This window comes from Aquarana catesbeiana, linkage group LG10 (assembly GCF_042186555.1).
Source record: "Aquarana catesbeiana isolate 2022-GZ linkage group LG10, ASM4218655v1, whole genome shotgun sequence".
Lineage (NCBI taxonomy): Eukaryota > Metazoa > Chordata > Amphibia > Anura > Ranidae > Aquarana > Aquarana catesbeiana.
In genome coordinates, this window is record NC_133333.1 from 51,723,286 (window position 1) to 51,745,252 (window position 21,967).

At 42.6% G+C, this 21,967-nt stretch overlaps 1 protein-coding gene across 1 annotated transcript in view; it reads left to right on the forward strand.

Annotated features, from left to right (window-relative positions):
• The window catches only part of RCN3 (reticulocalbin 3), a 23,586-nt gene extending 2,287 nt beyond the window's left edge, over positions 1–21,299 (forward strand). The window contains 7 exon segments of the mRNA XM_073602164.1: positions 1,305–1,488; positions 1,491–1,549; positions 12,457–12,650; positions 15,205–15,380; positions 15,710–15,770; positions 17,234–17,433; positions 20,185–21,299. Of these exon segments, the coding sequence (XP_073458265.1) occupies positions 1,324–1,488; positions 1,491–1,549; positions 12,457–12,650; positions 15,205–15,380; positions 15,710–15,770; positions 17,234–17,433; positions 20,185–20,292 (963 nt within the window). The 5' untranslated portion in view covers positions 1,305–1,323 and the 3' untranslated portion in view covers positions 20,293–21,299.
• The last annotated feature ends 668 nt before the right edge of the window (positions 21,300–21,967 follow it).

Here is a 21,967-nt window from a genome sequence, read left to right on the forward strand (position 1 = left end):
GCCCTAAGAAAGGGGACCCTGTAAGTCCTTGATAAGTTGGCATCTTGACTCCTGTGACATTATAGGTTTCTTACAATAAATCTTGAGACTCAGCCTTGATTTCTGGTGACTCCTTCATTTTCTGGTTCAGGTTTGAAACTGATGTTCTCCTGAAATGTAATAGTTGTTACCTTGTTGCAGCTAAGTACCTTCTTTGATCAGACCTACAGAAAGTCAAAGGTCGGTTTCCAGGAGAGCTGCACATTTTTGATGATGCTGGACCTATATAATAAGGTGGTACTTGTAAGGACTATAATGGATGGCACCATGAAAAACCAAAAGCAAGGGAAGGATGGTCACCAGTACTCAAGTATGTGTTTCCAAGATTTATTGTGCAAAAACATGTAGCGTCACATAGGTCAAGATGCCAAAGTTTCAGAGGCTTGCAGGGTCTCCTTCCTTGTGTTACTGAGTCGCCCTGAGGAGAGGGATCCTGCAAGGACCCAAAGCATTGGCATCTTGAGCCTTGTGACATTATATGTTCTACAAAATAAATCTTGGACACTCAAACTTGAATTCCGGTGACCTCCTTCCTCCTTTTTTCTAGCTCAGGTTTGAAACCGATGTTCACCTGAACTTTGGTAGTTATAACTTTGCTGCAAGTAAATATCTGCTCTCTACAGATCTGTAGAAGGTCAGAAGTCAGCCTTGGGTGGAACTGCACATTACTGACAGTGCTGGACCTTTATCATTTAAGTGGTGCTTGTAAGGACTGCAGCAGATGATGCCATGCAATAACCAAAAGAGAAGGAAGTCGTCACCAGCACTCAAGAATGTGTTTCCAAGATTTATCAAGAAAAATGGTGTTGGTCAGGGGTTTTACAAGGTCCACTTTCTGAGTCTCCCTCAGGAAGGGGACCCTGCGAGGCCCCGAAATGTTGCCACTGTGACCTATTTCTAGATTGTAAGCTCTAACGAGCAGGGCCCTCTGATTCCCCCCCCCCCCCCCCTGTATTGATTTGTATTGTAAGTGTACTGTCTGCCCCATGTTGTAAAGCGCTATGCGCAAACTGTTGGCGCTATATAAATCCTGTATAATAATAATGTAGCAATATGCGGTCTTCACATTAAATCTTGGGCTCTCATCCTTGAGTGTTGGTGACCTCCGTTCCTTTTCTTCCAGTTCAGAGTTTGAAACTGGTGTTCGCTTGAACTCTTTAGAGTTGTAACTTTGTTGCACAAAGTATACTCTCAGATAAGATTAGTGGTCAGTTTCCAGTCCAATTGTGCTAACTCCTAATGGAGTAAACTGTGATTTGTTGTAGGTCTGCCTCTGCTGGAAGGATGAAGCTCTTAAGCGTACTCTTTGCTGTGACTCTTTGTTCATGGTTAGTGACTTGTGTGCCAACTCAGGAGAAAAAAGATCGTATCCACCATGGTAAAGACTTAAGTGACCACAAGCACGATGACAGCAAAGACTTTCAGTATGACCATGAAGCCTTTCCTGGGCAAGGGAGGATGCTAAGACTTTCGACCAGCTGACCCCAGAGGAGAGCAAAGAGAGACTGGGGTAAGGAAATTACATTTAACCCCACTACACAGTTGAGGGCATTTCAAAATATTTTCCAGCATAATTTTCTTGATAAGTAGTAGACAAGCGCTACTTACACATGATTACTATCAAAATGAGCCTGTCATAATTTGCATTGCCTTTAGGGCTCATGTAATTGGACGCTGTTTGCCTTGTGATTTGATGTGCGTTTCTACAGAGGATTCCCATTTTCCTCCAGTAGTTCAGTGTGGATAACAGTTCTGAGGGTGCATTTGGCCTGCTTTGTGATTCATTTTTATGGACTCTGCATTGTCCCTTTTGGTTATGATTGTTTTGTAGGCAAAGTAGGTCAAACAAAGCCTCTTGCATTTTGAACGCATGCGTAGTTTGAGCAGGGTTGCGTTCAAATGTAAAATCCCTTGTTTGATAGTAACACCCACCCACTCAAGCCTTAGATACAAAGTGCTCCACAACAGAGTGTAAATATCCAATGCAGACCTGGCCAGCAAGGAACTTCAGGCTGCATGACATCCAGCTCCTTCCTCAGAAGTCTGGGTGTCATGGACACGCCCCTAAACGTCATTCTGCAGACAGCGACATTACATGAAGCAGTCTCACAATTCCAAGTGTTGTTACTTTAATGCCTTTTGTGGATACTGGCAGGTTCATGATACATTAAAGCCGAAGTCTAGGTATCATCTTTAGTGCATAGATTCATTGGTTTTAAACTGGAAAGTTAAAAGCAAACATTTTTAAAAGTACTTTCAATACAACATTTGTCAAGTATTTGAATGTACTGCTAAAGAGCAGTGTGCTGTAACTGACTTGTAATCAGTTACGAATTATTGAATTGTCTTGACTGATGTTATTGCACTCTGTATAGTCATGTACAGCAGTGTCTTAGATCTCACTACTAAAAGATATACAGCTATGAGGCTGTAGGTAGAAGACTGCCTAGGCACGCTCCATACCAGGAAGTTCCTTGCTATTTTGCAGTAAGGATTCCAGACAAACAGTACATTTTTCAGGACTCTGCTTCAGGACAACTTTGTAAATGTTTCCTATAACAAAAGCAAATCTTCACCTTCTGAGTTTCAGTTTCACTTTAAGTATGCTACAGCTGCTTTTATAATGATGAAAGAGACATAATATAGCAGTGTATGCTGGGAATTTAGTTCCATGTCTGGAATGCATTTAGAGGGCCACATCTGATCACAAATGCTTAAATGATAGGCTCAGGGTCTTACTCCTATATAAAGCTTACATAGTAGTAGGCGAGGTTGAAAAAGACACAAGTCCAACCTATGTGTGTGATTATATGTCAGTATTATATTGTATATCCCTGTATGTTTTGGTTGTTGCAGGTGGCTTCTCTAATAGTTTTTTTGAAACTATCGCTGCTCCCCACAGAGACCACTGAATGTGGAAAAACATCAAAACAAGAAGTGCAAACTACAGAATGAGGATGTAGATGCATGGCAGTGATGTCGCGCCCTACCACTTCGTCCAATCCGAGAGCGCTATTTGTAATTCTTTGAGGACATGCAAAGCATTCTTTGAGTGGCAAAACGAGCCGAACTGGTGAACTCCTTCAGAAAAACATCTGTTCAGCACGGGACTTGGAAGCTAGTGGAGATGCCTACCACGCTTCTGGAAAGATCCCCCAAGTATGGTATATGCCAGGGATATGCAATTAGCGGACCTCCAGCTGTTGCAGAACTACAAGTCCCATGAGGCATAGCAAGACCTCTGACAGCCACAAGCATGACACCCAGAGGCAGGAGGTATGATGGGACTTGTAGTTTTGCAACAGCTGAGAGGTCCGCTAATTGCATATCCCTGGTATATGCATAGTTACATTGGTCCAAGGTGGGACCAGTGTAACTGAATTCTTTAAAATTTGTTCATCAAAGTTAAACCTATATTGTTGTTTTTGTCGCATACATCTGTGTATTTTAGCAGATTTTGTGCTTTTTAGCATGATCTCTGTTGTCAGGCTGAGATGGTCTGTGGTTGCCACCTCATCGCCCCCCCCCCCCGCGCATATGGCTAACACATGCTTGTTAAAGGATTGCAGAAAGCCTTTATGTACATTCAATAACCCAAAGCAGCCAATGAGAACTGTTTTTTTTTTTTTTTTTTTTTTTTTTTTAGGTCACACCAGTGGCTTGTTAATTCTGATTGGTCATTCTAGGTTACTGCTGATTGCTCTTACCATTTTAAAATGAGTCTTATAGAAGAAGTATGACCCTGAGCTTATTACTCGAGCTGATCAGCTGTGGCCCTCTAAATGCATTCCAGATGTGAAACTAAATTTCCAGCATGCCATGTTGAGTTATATCTCTCAGTCTTTGATACTGTGTGCTGACCAGAGCTTTCATCATTATAAAAAGCAGTCTTGGTTTGATTAAAGTAAACTCAGAAGGTGAAGATTTGCAGTGCTATAGGGAACATTTGGAAAGGTTAGTTTGTACCGAAGCAAAGCCCTGAAAAATGTACTGTTTGTCTGGAATCCTTTCCTGTGCAATAGCTGTACACTTCCTGGTATGAGAGTGTGCCTAGGCACTGCTGTACATACAGCCTCATAGCTGTATATCTGTAGTGTAAGATGGTGTGGATGACCACAGGCAATACTAGTTCCATTCAGTCTGCCTGCCATTTTTTTGGGTACAGCTTCAGAGTTCACTTCCTCTTTAGGCTGGGTTCACACTGCTGCGGTGCGGGGAACGCAGCGAATTTACTGCGGGTTCCCGCATCGCACCAACTCGCACGGCAGTTCACACTGCCATATGCGAACTGCTGGGGAGTGTCATACAATGTTAATGACACCCCCAGTTCAGCCCGCATATCGCAATGCGAACTGACAATTCGGACATTTTCGGATCGCATAGGTGTGAACACCCATGCGATCCGATTTTGGTCCGAACAAAAAAAGGGTCCTGTGCGAGTTTGGACCGAATGCGGTGCGATATCAGCCATACTATCTGTATGGCTGATATCGCACAGCACAGACATCGCATGTGATGTGAACAGCAGTGCGCTGCAAATCACATGCGATGTCTGCCACCGCAGCAGTGTGAACCCAGCCTTAAAGCAGACCTTTTATTCTAAAAATGTATTTTCCTCCCTGCAATCCTCATCCCTCCACAAGTTTTAAAGCCGATTATTTAAAAAATGTTAATCCAGCCCGGCCTCCCCACTGCCCATACTCATCTTAGTGACCATGACATGTCCCTGCTCCTGGAGCTTCCTGGGATATCAGGTCACATCCCAAGAGGATGCAGAGCTACACAGCGGCCAGAGGGCGAACTGCACACTTTATTGGGAGCCGGCTGCCTGAACCCAGAACAGAGCGCCAGACTCCCACTGACATCTGAGAAGAAGATGGCGTGGGACCCTGGCGTGTTGGTAGTAGATTTCACTGGGCAAGTATGTGAATTGAGGAAAACTCCTCTTAGCAGGTAAGAAGGGGATAGAAAAAAGAGGGGAGAGTCAAATTCTTCTTTACGTCAATTATGGAGAGATGACAAAATCTGCAGAGCCCTAAGTGGCCATACACTGATCGAACCAGACGAATTTTGATAAAAAAAATTTTGGCAGTAAAGAAAAATGTTGGCAGTCCCCAGTCTTGACAGAAGCCAATCATTTCATCAACTTCTATCGAAGGGACCTCCATTCTCACAAAGGAGGTGAATGGAGGAATTTCCCCTGCCTGGCCATTGCATTCTGACAGCGGGGCTTGCTGCTGTCAGAAAAACAAAGATTTGGGGGCACACCTAAAAAAAAAATGCATCAAAGATGGTGCAGCCATAAGACCATACAGACAGAAAAAAAGATTACAGCGCACACATACAAAAATGACATTTATCCTGCAAGGCTAGTTAAAAACACCTGAACATATTCAAAAAATATGGGAGTTTGATCACTCTATATCAGAGGTCTCCAACCCCCGGGGCTTATGGCCCACTACTGGGCCGCAGCCTGTTTGCAGCCGGGCCGCGAAGTCTGCACTATCGGAGGTGCCGGCGGCGGGCAAGCAGAGAGATCACCGCACGTCCGCCCACACACCCCCCTCCGCTACACTGTTGGGGGTGAAGCAGGCGAGCAGAGAGATGATATCTCCCACCGCCTGCATCACCTGCTGTTCCGCCCTACAACAGCCCTGCCGGTATACTGTTGGAGGTGAATCGAGGGAGCAGAGAGATGACATCATCTCTCACCACCGCGCCACCCCGCATCACCCCTGTTCTCCCTCATGCGGAACCCTCCACTGCACTGCCTCTGTGCTTAAGGACAATTTGCGTCTGGGTGGCAGGAGACTTGTGCAATCTGCATCTGTTGGCATGTGACTGTGGCATGTGACTGTGACAATCTGCATCTGGTGGGCAGATTCTGCATTATGATGAGTTTTTATATTACAATATTAATAATAATAATGAAAAGAATGCGCTTCAATCCTCCTGACAACATATTAACCATGGTGTTGTGGTGATTGAAGTGCTAACACCAGCCATTTCCTGACAAATTGGCTGTGAAAAAACGCATCATCACCCAGACCCGCCACCAAAAACCCCCCCCCCCACCCCCCCCCCCCCACCGGCCTCGGGCACTTGGCACAAATTTTCATCCACAATGCTGGTCCCCAGTGCCAAAAAAGGTTGGACCACTGCTCTATATGGTCATATAGTGCTAAGCACCCCTTACTGTGACAATTAACCCAAATTGGTGGGTTCCTACGCTATCTCATAGAATGGGAGATCCTGCTTCTCTGTACCTGTTCCGAACACAACTGATCAGCAGCTGCTGATCAACAAAAGTTTACGAGCATGTCCTTTTGACAGAAGTCAATCAAACTTCTTTCAAGCAAGGATGGCCATATACTGATTGAAATTCACCCGGCCCTTGCTAAACTGGCTGATTTTCGATCAGTGTATGGCCAGGTTTATAGAATCTGCTTTTTTTTTTCTATTAGGATCCAATGCCCCCAGCCACTGGTGTACAGACATACACTAAGGCCAATTTGGTTGGAATGTGGCACTTTTTAATTTAAGATAAAAAAAAACACAAAAAAAAAACTTACAATTGTGTAAAAAGATGATGGAATACGCAAATGCAGTTTGGATTCGTTATTAAGCAAATAGCACGCCGATTTCTTAATTTAAATGCAGTTGCATTCAAAATAATCTGGGGTTTAGCTGCTGGATGGATATAGCCATGTGTGTGACAGAAATAAACAAAAATAATATAGGGTATGTATATACTGTATAATAAAATTATGAAGTCGTTGCTAACCAATGCAGAAAGTCTACTGGGTGAAGCGAGGTCTCGTACTAGTGTGGTCACTGGAAGCATAGATGAGTTCAGTGATTGATGTCAGTACAGAAGTGTAGGACTGCCTTCAGAGGAGGTACAGACTGGATTTCCCACCCTATACAAAGCCTGGGGGGAGTCGGGGAACATTCCAGACTGTTAACGTGGCACTCTCCACATTTTTTTTTTTTTTTTGTCCTTTAAGGGAAGGGGGGGTGAATAGGAAGTGCTTTAATAGGAAACTATCCCAGCCCCGCATTGGAAAAAGTGCTTTTATTTTTCTGCATATGCCATGTGATTTTAAGATTCCCGGTGATCACAATGGTTTGCATACATTTATTGAATAATTTGCTTTCTAACCTCTATTTGATAGTAGTGGATTGCAGAATTTGGTGTTCTAATCACAAGTGGCTGAGTTGACCATAATGACTACATTGAGGTGGATCTCAGCCCACCCAGAAGTGATTTTCTGTATGTGTTAAGCCTTGTGAACGGGTCATCCCATGACTTCTTGAATACTCCAATAGCGAGATTGTTCTTGTCCACTTCCAATCTACCTTTGCATGAGCGGAAGCAATTGCTTGTCCTGTTGCATTGTCCATCATATCATTAAATGCATTTTAAAAAATCCAATAGGTAGAATGATGTGAACAGCCAGGAACTCTCGTGCTGAGATCACATTCAACCCCTCTGAGATGTATAAGAAATGGTCACATGTTTAAATGTAGCAAAGACTAAAATATTACACTTGTGTTATCTGACCTATTAAGTTTACAGTAATTAGACCTAAAATGTGGTTCTACCTTTCATTTTACATGAAATACAAAATGGCTCCACCCAAAACTGACAATTCAGCTATGGGTGGATGTTGATTATCTTCTCATATAAGGTGGGCACTCCATGGGGCAAGACCTGCCTACAAGAGTTATACTCCTTACATCTACAATTGCCAAGAGTTATAAGTAGATAGACTGTTGGGTTTAATCCTAACTGTAACTTGCATACAGTATGTTTAGCATGAGCTTGCCCTTTAAGTCTGAGAACAATGAGACAAGTTTGGACAAAACTCATTGCTTCTCAGCTGCAGAACTGCCATGCTGTCAGGTCCCAGCATGTACTGTTGGCTTTTTTGAGAATGTTTGATGGTCCATTTACACCAGATGTGGTGGGACTGCGTTGGGCCGCTATTTAGCGCGGGTCCACTGCATCCCCACTGCAAGAAGAGGCAAAATGCCTTGTCTCGGGTGTGGCCAGTTCACACCACTGCATTGTGGTGGCATGCAGGTGATGTGCACTGAAAAAAAAGTACTGTGAGTACTTTTTTTTTTTCAGCATAGGACAGGTCCCAGCATGATACAAGAAAACTTTTAATAAAGCATGATTCACAAAAAAAAAAGATGAACCGCAATGTGCCGGGATAGATTAATCAACACTGCGCTGGTCCAGCTGCACCACACCACACACCAGCTGCTGCATTGTAATTTATATTGGAGTGAACGGACTGTTAGTCATTATTGTCATATAAATTACATTTCTTACAACTTTGGCACCTTTTAATACCGGTATGAGCTAAAAGTCGCGCGACTTGAAGCAATGCCTGTGCAATCTTGAGGTCTATGGACCTCAAGTCGCATCAAAGTCAGACCAAAGTAATACAGGGACTACTTTGAAGTTGCACAGATACGAACGATACTCATTGGAAAACATGGGGTACAGCTTGTCCTGCAATTTTGCAGGACAAGTCGCAGAAGTGTGAAAGGGGCTCTTTTTCCAATGTTTCTCTTTTCATTCTTTCCCTGATTCAATTTTCCTGTTTTATCCTCATTTGCCTGTAAAGATGTCAGTTGAGAGTTTGTCATTTTTCAGACAGGTGTCCATATTCTGATTTCCCTAGCATTACATCATTTTCGTTTAACGGCCAGTTAAGAGATGTACATTTAAAGCCGAACTAAACTCAATTTAATGGTTTAAAAAAAAAAAAAAACAGTTGCGTTCCTGGAATGCTGTCACATTTGCTTGTGCTTTCAACCAAACTGTCAAATCCACAAACGGCTGGCGTCGTAACTGATCACATGTGTAACACCATGGCAGTTGCAAATCAGAGGTAAGGATTGCAGCTTTCTTGGCTAAAAAGGATAGGAGGGTTTAGTTCCGATTTTAAAGGTAACTAATAAAGTGCAAGCAGGCAGCTTTTTATTGCAGAACAGGCATGCAATGTTTTTTCTGTAATACCAAACCCAATACCATCTCAGCATGGATTCCTGGCTCACTCGAGCTGTGCTGGAACGATGGACTTCTGTGTGCATGCATGGGCTGACATCATTCCGCTACCGACTAATCAAGAAGCCAGAAATAGCCAGGGAGAAGATGACAGCAGCTGGCAAGGAATTTAACCTCCACTTCATTGTAATGAGGAGTGTAAGGTTGGTGGTTCTTTAGCTCTTGTAGTAGATGCTTTTGCCAGTGATTCAAACCAGTCAGGAACGATATTTTAGGGCATGGTAGCCCATTTTTATTAAAAAGGCAAATAAAAGTCCATAACCTAATGGTTTCCCACGCAGGGGTTCTTCTCCAGCAAATACACACAACGGAAAATGCTCTTCTGCTCTTTATCCTGGTCACACAGACCACTGAATCCTTCAGTGTGGACGGCTTTACTTTAGCGCTCACAGCTCTGCTCTGGCCTTAGTCCTCAGGCTGTTTCACTGCCTCCTGCAGCTCCTCTGACTCCTGGAGACCTCCTGTCTCTTGGTGTGGAGCAGTCTCCAACTGGGAGCCCTGAGGTATTCCCATAAACTCATAAGGGCTGTGTTCACCTGAGCACACACCCTGCTGGTCATCTACAAAATATGGACACAGGGTTGGAGATCCCATCCCACCCAAGACACTATGGCATCTCCAAACTACAGAGCCCCATGCCGAAATACCAAAACCTGGAGAAAGCTGTGAAAGCAGTCTTCTCCAGTCCACACCTATGCTCTGCAGTCTTGCACCAAGCAAATATGCACACACTGTGTCCCCCCAAACTTCCAATTTTACAGTGACAGCATCTCCTACTGTCACAGGGAGTAGAGCTGGCCATACATGATTAAGTGGAAGCTAATCTCAACTGAACTGTCAGGCAAAAGGCTGTTTGCACCATGGCAACAGCAGAGCAAATCAAGGCTAAGATGACTGCTTCCTTGACCATAAATTATGGGAGCATTTAGTTCTGCTTTTAGGTTGATTTTTTTTTTTTCTGAACCAAAGAAACCACGTGATTCCCCTATCCTAACTAAATGGTGTGGATGGGAAAATCTGTAGTGCCAGCTATAGTATTCCGACAGCTGGCTCTGATGGATGTCAGAATACTCAGTGTCTTCCTCTAATTGGATGCAGGCGCTGTTCCTCAGAATTTTCCGTTCAAGTTTATTGAAAACTCAACATTTGTTGGGTAATGTAGGGCCACCCATAGAATTAATTTTAGCCAGTTTAGTAGAAATCAAGTGAAATTGGATCCTTGGATGCTGAACTTCACTGCAGCAACCCATTGTGGGACTTAACTTAAAAGAACAAATATCATTCAGTTTATGCAAAAATCTGATATTAACTGTTCAGTGTCCAATTTGGATTTTTTTTTTTTTTTTGTTCAAGGTAGAGATATGGACACAGACTGCTCAGCCACAGTCATCTGTCCGCAAATAGTCCTCGGCACAAGTGAAGGGAGCTCCTGTCCTTGTAAGGATATTAGCAGAGAGGAAAAAGACGGCCAAGCCCATAAGGATTATTAATTCATATTAAGTGCTTCCTCTGTTCAATAGTATGCTTGATTTTTGTCAGGCAGAGTATAACGTACATAAAAACCCAAAACTTCCTTTTCTAAAGCCCTGGTGCCCAACCTGCAGCCTGAGGGCCACATGTAGCCCCCCCCCCCCCCCTTTGGTACTTCTTGTGCAGACACTTTTAATCTCCAGCAGCCAGAGAGAAGCATTCCTTTTGTAAAGAGGCTATAATAACTTTGTTCTCTAGCAGTCTCATGTAGCATGTCCCCAGTCTCTATCTCCTGTTGTGTGCCTTCAGCCTCCAACCACCCATGTTACATGTCTGCAGTCTGATCCATATCCTCTACTATGTATGAAGGCTCTACTAGTCTTCTGTCATATACTGAACATTATGTGTGCCCATTTGGAATTGTCAGGAGTTACAGTTGAGGCCTTCTACACCTTGTAAGTTGACTTCTGATCTAAAGTATATCTAAAGTATGTCAAGATTTCCCTTCACATCCTGTCCTGTAGGCTCTTCGGGAAGTGAGAGAAGTCCTGTCTTAGAGTTTCCACGATAGCTAGTGTCCCAGTTAGAAGATTTCCCGTCTACGGCTAATCAAAATTTTGGATTTATCCCGCTTTCTTTTCAAGATCGTGTTGGTATTAAGGACAGTTAAACAGGCCACAGATGAGTCAGTTCTTTTCTTTTCGTTCAACCAGTGGGACAGGTGGAGGAACTCTTCCTACCGTGTCTTTGTATTCTGTCAGCGGGGAGACTTTCCAACAATCAGAATACACTGATCAGCACTGCAATTTATAGCCTGCAGTGTCGATCGAGTGCAAATTTTCCAACAGGGTGGTTGAACAGAAGTTGATCAGCAGATCGACTTCTGTTTAACCACAGTGGCCATATATGGATCAAATTTTGTCCGGTCCCTGCTTAACCTGACAAATTTCAATCCATGTATGGCCAGCTTTAGAGTGAATTTCTTAGTGTGGACATAGACATCAATAACAACCTATCTAGATCTAAGGGTCCAGTTCACACACTGCATCGGGATGTGCTGTGCAACCTTGCGCGGCACTGCCCCAAAGCAAAGACAAGATAATTGCCTTGTTTTCTACTAAGTCAATTCACACCACTGCAAAGCTCTGAAAAAAAGCACTGCAAAAGTACTACAGCCTGGAAGCCAATAGCATTACTTACATAACCCCATCCTACAACTGCAGCCCCTAAAAGGCTATGCAAATAAATACATTCTGAAAGTCAGTATTTGCATATTTCTAGACCTAACCCCAAGGTGACTATTCTGGAGCTTTGCAGTTGGTTGCTCAGGCACTAAGCACTGCATTGTGGAAGGCGGAGAGGAGTGTTACCTATGCCCTATACCTGTAAATACCAGATTTTTTTTTTTTTTTTTTTTTTTTTTTCTTCTCAAGGCTAAAGTGGCAGACCATGGTGGCTTGAGAGTATTGGCAGTGTGAATGTTGACCACCTTCCATTAGTCTCTAGCTAATTAATTGTGCCTTTTTACAAAGCAGAAGCATAACTTTAATTTCTTTTTTAGAAGTAAAGTCTCTTTGAGATCCTGTTCAACTTTATTCAATGCAGTTTTGGTCCATTGCAGGAAAATGTTTGATAAGATTGACAGCAATAATGATACCTATGTCACGGCGGATGAACTCCTGGCGTGGATTAAGTTTGTACACGGGCGCTTTGTCTCAGAAGATGTAGTTAAACAAATGGCGATAGTTGATAAGAACCGGGACAGCTCTGTGTCTTGGGAGGAGTACTACAATCACACCTACTCCCATCTAATAGGTGAGACTTCTTTCCTATTTCTTCTAATATGACCCTTCTTTCTTCTCCAGGAAAATAGTTGATAAAATCGACAGAGACAAGGATGGTTTTATTACCAACCAGGAGCTGAAGGATTGGATCGCACACGCCCAGAACCGTTATATCTATGAGAACGTTAATAAGCACTGGAGGGATTATGACAAAAACAAAGATGATAAGATCAGTTGGGAAGAATACAAGAATACTACCTATGGGTATGCCGCAGGTAAAGGAATGATAGCAATGCCTGTGCCATTCTCTTGCCTTTAAAACTGCCCTTGCTTATTGATGGTTGTAGAAAGTAGCCATGATTGGGAAGACTGATTTGCATGACTTTTATGTCTCTCTATTGGATGAATGGACTGTCACTTAAGCTAGTGCTGTTACAACCTGCTTGGCTGTTCCACTTGGACTTGAAAGCTGCTTGCAATATTAAAACGATGCTTGTAATTGTTCTGCTCTTTTTTTCCCCTCATATATTCCCTAACTTTTCTCAGACACGCTCTTTAGTTTGACCATAATCAAGATTTATACTATGCCATTACAGTTATTGCACTAAATACATATGTATATTGTTCTAATATCTGAGATGACCAAGGACTTTTTGGTCAAATAACTTGCAGAGTTATTAATATAGGCAAAGAACTCGCTGCTATGGCTGTTCTTTGTTCAGTATAATATGTCTATTGTCTATAGCTATACCTATTGACCCGGTTGGGTTTTCCAAGAGAACGTGTCCTAATCCTGTACCAAGATTGTACATCTAAGTTCATCCATGATGTCTGCACATTGGCTTCCTTGGCTCTTTTGGGTGCAGTTGGTGAAGGGTCTCATTCCAGGCTTTTGCTTTCATTCCCTTATTGGGCTACTGTAAGGTGGAGAGGAAGTGTTCTTGTACAGAAACATCAGAGCTAAAACCTTTTCTGTAATTGTAATCTTGTCTAAGGAACAAAGAAGTAAAAATAAACATGGTACTAGGTCAGTGATGGCGAACCTTGGCACCCCAGATGTTTTAGAACTACATTTCTTATGATGCTCATCTACACTGCAGAGTTCATGAGCATCATGGGAAATCTAGTTCCAAAACATCTGCGGTGCCAAGGATCACCATCACTGCAATTGGCACTGTATGTAACATTGGCAAAATTCTACAATATATAGTGCTGTGTTCCGGCGGTGGGATGGGGACTTTCCATCTCACTCTTGAAACAAAATAGTTGGGCTGTGTGCCGCTCAGCCATTAAGGGGAAGCTTTGTCTTCTGTGACCAAATACAAAGCGATCACTGATTGGCTGCAGTGGAGATGCAGGCGGATGGCGTCATAATCTTTATTTAGAGCAAGTTTTCATCAAAGGCTGAGCGGTACTTTTGTTTTGGGTGTGAGATGGGAAGTTCTTATCAAACTGCCAGAACACAGCACTATATAATGTATGTAGCTGAGGCTACATATACTGTATTTATCGGCGTATAACACGCACCTTTTTTTCCCCTGGAAATTGGGGGGGGGGGGGGGGGGGGTGGAGAATCACAGGTGTGTGTTATATGCCGACAGCGTACCTCGGAGGGGGACAAGTGCCACCGGAATTCAGAGCCATCATGTCCTCTCCACTCGGCTCTCATGTCTCACACAGTCCCGCCTCCACCGCCGGAATTGGACCAATGTTCTGTCTATCACAGGAGCTGGTCCAATGCCAATGGCAGAGGCGGGACTGTGTATGTGACTGCCGACTGTGAGCCAAGTAAACAGGAGTTGACAGCTTGGTGATTTCTTATGAGAGATGGTGAGGCTTAATCAGGCAGCTGCATTGTGCCCATCTGCCCCATCAGATCAGGCTGCATTGAGGCTGCAGATGGGCACTAATCAGGCTGCATTGAGGCTGCAGATGGGCACTAATCAGGCTGCATTAATGCTCACTGACCATTTATTTTGCTTCAAAGTGGTTTATTGCGTGTTATACGCTGATAAATACGGTAATTAATACAGCACACCTGTTAATGCAGCAGATAGGTTTGTGCTAAGATGGCCCAAATTGAACTAATTATTATTATTATGAATATTATGAGGGCGGCACAGTGGCGCAGTGGGTAGCACTCTCGCCTAGCAGTAAGAAGGGTCGCTGGTTCGAATCCCGACCACGACACTACCTGCCTGGAGTTTGCATGTTCTCCCTGTGTCTGTGTGGGTTTCCTCTGGGTACTCCGGTTTCCTCCCACACTCCAAAGACATGCTGGTAGGTTAATTGGATCCTGTCTAAATTGGCCCTAGTATAGGTATGAATGTGAGTTAGGGACCTTAGATTGTAAGCTCCTTGAGGGTATAGGGACTGATGTGAATGTATAATATATATATGTAAAGCGCTGCGTAAATTGACGGCGCTATATAAGTACCTGAAATAAATAAAAATAAAATAAATATTATACAGGATTTATATAGCGCCAACAGTTTGCCCAGCGCTTTACAACATGAGGGCAGACAGTACAGTTTCAATACAGGAGGAATCTGAGGGCCCTGCTCGTTTAAAGCTTACAATCTAGAATTTAAAGAGACATTAAACATGGAAATCAGCTTTAAAGCCCAACTGAGCTTTCACTTTAATTCAGATAAATACATTTTAGGTGCATTAAAACAAAAGGTGTTCAAGTCTTTAGCTTGACTAGAAAACTATCCTTTACCAGCATGCGATAAATAAAGGACCCTTTCTGGCTCTATGGAAGCAGTGGTCTCTATGCAGAAAGTAGATTTTTTTTCTAATCATGATAGTAATTTTTGTTTGGTTTAGATGAAGAACCTTTTTACGATGTTCCTGACAAGGAAAGATACAGAAATATGATGAAACGGGATGAACGCAGATTTAAGCAAGCAGATAAAGATGGCGATCTGATTGCCACCCGGGATGAATTCACTGCATTCCTGCATCCAGAAGAGTTTGACTACATGAAGGATATTGTGATCACAGTGAGTACCTTGCGGATAGGGCTTGTTTAGGTTTCCAAAAGGAAACGCGGATTTAAATTCTTAATCCATTTACATTAGTAGAGTCGTTCATCTCTTTTCTGCACTCTAATTCTCTACAATGCATGAGACTACTTTCTGTCAATTGCTGCACTGCCAATGAGGGCCTACAGCCTAACATTAGCTCAGCATTTCTGCTTGGTAGATTTGATTCAATAATTGGGCTTCATTGGAGATATTACATGGCGTATGAGCATAATAATTTATTCCAACCAAGATCTTGGACATAATCTTCGACTTTCTTTAATGTTCTATATCTTCTGTCTTTGCAGGAGACCATTGAGGACATAGATAAAAATGGAGATATGTTAGTAGATGTTAATGAATACATAGGTAAGTTGGAACATTTCCTTGCCTGACATTAATTTTTAATATAGGTTTTGGAGGGGGGGGGGGGGGGGGGTCATCATCTACAGCTGCATACTCCAGGATCTTAGTTTTATGTATTTCAAATTACATATGAAGTTCCTCTGTGCATTTTCTTTGCATATTGATGGACTGGCAACTCAAGCAGAGCGCCTCACTGATCTTAATGTTATCTCTGACACTGTAGCAATAAATTAATTTGGTTGGTTATGACTTTTTGATATTGTCTTGCAAAAATGGTTTTACGTTATACATTCCATAGATAAAAAGAAATTGGCAAAACTCATCAATATGCACTTCTTTTTTTTTTTTTTCTTTTTTGTACTTTGATCAATGTTTGTTTGTTTCATAAGAATGTTACTAGATGGCAGTGGTGGCCCCATCCATGCGTCTGGCCCCCTGCTCTACATACAGGGCGACTGACTATGGATTCCAATTGAGGGGGAGGGGGGTGTGGGTTTTTTTTTTTTTTAATTTGAAGCACGTGATTAGTGCCAGAGGCTCTAATAGGCTTAAAAAGGGTGGGCGCAGGGCACTGCACCCTGATCCCACCCAGTTGTGTGACAATAGTGAATGAATATTCACTATTTTCACACTTAGGCTCAGTTCACACCTAAACCGGCCGCGGATCGCACAGCAACGCTGTCCGTACCTTTTCTCCGTTTCAGGGCAGAATCTTTGCCTGCATTCGGCCCTAAAACGGAGCCAAAGACGCACAGTGCAGTGCAATCCGCAGCCGCAACTGAGATATGTGAACCGGCTCCATAGGGAGCCAGTCACATTCTCCTGCTATGCGAATAAGATGCGGTGAAACCCGCATCTAATTTGCATAGGTGTGAACCCGGCCTAAATCTCCACCCCGCCAATCAGGAAGCGGGTCGTGAGACCTGTTTCCTGATTGGCCAAAACATCAGGCGATCCTAATGCACCAGTCGCTGCTGCTAAATGGAGTACATTTTAGTCTATGATTCAATTTAAAATGACACAAAAATTATGATTTTGGTAGAGAGCAGTGCAAAGTAAATTACAATTTGCAATAAAGGCTTTAAAAAAAAAAAAGTGGCTTAAAGTAACGCTCAACCCAAGTTAAAAAAAAAAAAAAATCTAAATCATGTTGTAGCTATCTGTGTCGATGACCTCACCTCGCATACCCTACACTACTTTCATGCTCTCCCTGTATATAGCAATGTAGTTGCCCTCCTATGAGTGCTCCCAAAACTGACTACACAAATATGTGCAGACACATACAGCTTGTACAAGCATGCAGTGAATGCCCCTTAAAATTCCCACCCAATGCCCACAACTGGTTAATGACCCCTTTAGGCTCATTACTTTATGTTCGGTGCATCTTAACTTTTCATATTGTAAAAAAAAAAAATGTATTCTGCCAATTGCATCCACTACAATTTACCTTTATTGTTTCTCCCCAGCGGACATGTACACTCCTGAAAACGACGAACCTGAGCCAGAATGGGTAAAGTCAGAGCGTCATCAATTTGCAGAGCATCGCGACTTGAATAAGGATGGCAAATTGGACCGATCAGAGATCGGGCATTGGATCCATCCTCATGAATACGATCACACCGACTTGGAGGCCAAACATCTCATCTATGAGTCCGATAAAGACCGGGTAACAAATTTTATTGGAAAATCGAAATTCCAAATTTTTTTTTTTTTTTTTTTTTGTGGGGGTATCACTGCTTATTAGTATTGCCCCACCTCCTGTCCGACAGTAGCATCCGTTCTCCTGTCAGCTTGGTATCAGAAGTGGCTAGCCAATGCTGCAGAGAAGGAAAAAGCTGGATAGAGGTGCAGGCTGTGATATCTCCCTCTGCCTCCCAGCTTCTCCTTCCTGGCCTATGCACCCATGCCAATACTGTCCCCAAACCTTTCATCCCCTCCCCTCCTTCCATTGCCTTGTAAAAATGTGGGGGCTGCAAGAGCAGGAACATCATCATCAGTACAGGTATACTATTCCACTGACCACTTCCAATCCTACTGTAGCCTTACTGAGCTGGGCAGATTGTCACTTGGCAGCTGGCCAAGGTAAATTTGCAGCAATTTTAGTCCACACTGCCCATTACTGGAGGCATGTGTACAACCTCATAACCTCTCACCCTCACGGCATCCTTCTTTGACCAGCTAACTAACCATGCGCCCCCCCACATATATTTATTTATATATAAAATATATACACTGAGCAAAGCTATAAAACACAATGCTTTTGTGTTTGCTCCTATTTATCATGAGCTGAATGCAAAGATCTACGACTTTCTATGTATAAAAAGGCCTATTTCTTTCAAATATTATTCACAAATCTGTCTAAATCTGTGTTGGTGAGCACTTCTCCTTTATCAAGATAATCCATCCACCTCACAGGTGTGGATTAGACAGTATGATTATTGCACAGGTGTGCCTTAGCCTGGCTACAATAAAAGGCCACTCTAAAATGTGCAGTTTTACTGTATTGGGGGCAGAAAATCAGTCAGTATCTGGTGTGACCACCATTTGTCTCATACAGTGCAGCACATCTCCTTCATAGAGTTGATCAGGTTGTTGATTGTGGCCTGTGGAATGTTGGTCCATTCCTCTTTAAATGGCTGTGTAAAGTTGCTGAATATTGGGACACACACACATGTTTATTTACTAAAGGCAAATAGAATATGCTTTGCACCAAAGCTTGATAAGTGAGGTAAAGCTTCACTTTGCAATCATGTGCAAGGAAAATAGAACAGCATTTTTGTTTGCACACGATTAATAGAAGTCGGCAGAGCTTCTCCTCATTTACTAAGCTCTGAAGCAAGTGCACTTGCAGAGTGCACATTCTTTCCCTTAGTAAACCAACCCCACTATATCCCTTCTGCTACTTACTGAACAAATATCCTAAAGCACTGTCCTATTTGGCCACAGTACACAATGTCTGCCGCTATGAAACCATTGATTCTGTTTAAGCTGCAATTCCCATTTGCTGCTGCCTTTAATGTAATACATATTAACGCAAATGTATTAAACATTGCTACAGACTAGTATGATGTGAAGGGATGGAAATGGTACCTACAGCACGGTGCACTCAGCAAAGCAGTTAAGCTTTGCTTGGTAAGGCCTGATTCACACTTATGCATTTTTAGTGCTTTTTGCATTTTTTGCAGATTTGCACTACAGAACATGTTCCATAGGAAACCATGTTGAATGGACTGTAGTGCAAAATGCACTAAAAATGCATAGGTGTGAATCAGAGCTTAAGAGGAGTCCCACTGGTTGTTAAGTTTATTAAAAGTCAGCAGCTACAAAAAGTATGGCTGCTGACTTTTAATAAACAGACACTCGCCTGTCCCAGAGGTCCAGTGATGCGGCTGCTCGATGCCTCACTCCCCTCCGCAGCCCCGGCATTGTAAGTGTGGGCACCCGGCTGTGACAGCTTGTGGCTTCACAGCCAGGTGCGCACTGGACATGTGTGAGTCGTGCTGTGCTCTCCGTTGCCAGGCAATCTTCTGGGGCCTGTGACACGTCCCAGAAGATTGCAGGGAGGGAGAAGTCGCCTAGGTGGCCAGAAGATGGAAGTGGAACAGGAAGTCCCTCTCAAAACCAGGTACCCCCCCCCAAAAAAAATTACATGCCAATTGTGGCATGTCAGGGGGAGAGGAGTACTTAAAGCGGAAGTTCCACTTTTGGGTGCAACTCCGCTTTAATGTTTGAAAACTATCTACTGACTGGAACTGTTAATAAGAAATATTCTTACAGTATATGTTTCATGTTTGTGTGCTGAGCGCAATAATGGGGTAAAATATGTTCAAATACATTTTATGTTTCTTTTCAGGGCTTGTTTACAAAATTAGTGAATTTCTTTTCAGCTCTCGGCAGGCATTGTAAGCGTTGGCAGGACGGTTGCAGTGCACATACACTTGTATGAGTTGCATTTTGCAAGTGGTACTGCATGCTGAACATGACGGGGAGGAGAGGGTATAATTCTTGCCACAAAGTAAAACATCACAGCTGTGGCAAATGTACAACCCTGTCCAGCCCTCTTGCAGCTTAAGGGTAGGGGCAGTAAGCGTGGCTCAACCACCTGCTTCATTGAAATGGAAAGTTGGGTAATTTTTTTTTTTTTTTTTTTTTTCCTGGCTGCTGCAGGTGTTCCTCACTTCTGGGTGTATAGAATACCTGCCCCCCCCCCCCCTTACATGCTGTACCTGCATGAGGTCAAATACTAGAGTGCTCAGCAGCATTTAAATACACGGCTACTGCAAAGATTAATCTTTTGCCTCTTTGTTTTGAACCTATAGTGACAAGTTCCCTTTAAAGGCATTGGGCTCAAACCAGATAAACATCTGTGTCTTTCTTTTATTATATAGTTTAAAAAGGGTTTTTGTTTTCTTCCCAGGATGATAAACTAACTAAAAAAGAGATTTTGGACAACTGGAACATGTTTGTCGGCAGTCAAGCAACTAACTACGGTGAAGACTTGACAAGGCGGCATGATGAATTTTGATGGATGTCTGTCTGCTCGCTCCTGGTGGAGCTTACACCGCCTCAGCACATTGCTGATGCCTTAGAGACTGGATTCCAATTGTGGCAATGGGGACCTCGGAACAAGGGGGCTAAATCTTCTCCTTTTTTTTTAATCAATAACAAGACTTGTCCGATGCTCAGCCATTTTGATACCGTCTACAACTATATTGTATGTGATCTGAGGTTTAACAGACTTGTTTGGGATTGGACAGAGCAGTCAATACCACTTTAAAACGTGTTAGATGTTGCAGGTTGTGTTTTATGATTTATATCCACTGACCACAGTATTGTGCATTTGGTTAAACAAATGCCTTTTTATATTACTGGTCCTTTGTATGAGAATTGTGCATGCAGAGCTCACATTCCAATCACTAGTTCAATTCTGAGAGTCCTTCATTGAAAAGTCAATATTTAGCTTATGGGTGGACATGCAAGGGCTGAATCACTAAGTGGCATCTTATGCTTTTGAGAACCTACTCACACTGGTGCATTGCAGCAACTTACCTCTTCTATAGGTGTGGTGGTTGGGGGGGGGGGGTCATTCACTGTGAAGGTCATGTCCAAGTTATTGTACCATAGAGCACAACACACAGATCACGTGTTGCCAAAAAGTCATGCAACTCTAAAAGCCTGGCTAAAGTTCTACCCACTTTTTTTTTTTTTTTTTAAGCCCAAATTAAGAACAGTCCTTGAGCTTTATTTTTCTTTAAATGTGACAAACTTGCTGCATCATCTTATAAACCAATTTAATTCTGGTGAGTAAACATTCTTGCAAATACATTAATTTATGATTTCATTTTGTCACTTTTCTGTTTTTTTTATAATGAACACTGCCATTATTTTGCTTTACAAACACATACTTCCCACTACCAAAGTTTTTAAACCACCCAAATAAGACTGCACTTCATGTTTGGTTGTCACTCCACTGCAATTCTAAATATGTTTAAAACATTGTGAACCATCTGAACAAATAAAATGAAAAATACATTTTTTTTTTTTTTTCCCCATTTTTACTTGATTGGTGTAAAAGATACAGCTTTGGGCTACAAGGGGAAACTCAGGAAAAACTTTTTTTTTAGTGAGAACATTCACTTGGTTTATTAAAGTATTTTTGCTTTTCACATGTGCTGCTGCTTGGAATTTCAGCTTCTTATGACTATTGGCATAAACGCTTGCAGGCATTCCTTGCCAATCTCATGGGCCTTTGTGGCTATAAGACCCCTTAGCACCTGAAAACCGCCTGCCATTCACTACAGTGTGACTTTTCACACTCGGCGCTTACGCATGTGGACGGTGCATTAGCATTTGTTTGCACCTATATGGATAAGAAAGCCATAAAGAATTTATATTGCAGCTTAGATGTGGTGGTTACATAAGTTCATAGACTTTTTTTTTTTTTTTTTTTTTTTTAAGAATCCACTTAGCTGCTCACACAGCTTCAAGGCAGATGGAAAGACAAAAAAAAAAAAACGGCTCAGCATGCAGGATGGGTGCCAGTTCACACCACATGCAATCAGTGCTTTTATTTTTAATTTTTTTTTCTGCATTTAAAAAAAAAAATGCATGCTTTTTTTTTCCCTACTGCACTGGAACTCTGTAAAATGCACTTGAACACACATGGAGAAGTTTGGAAACTTCAGCCCAACAGGTGGCTA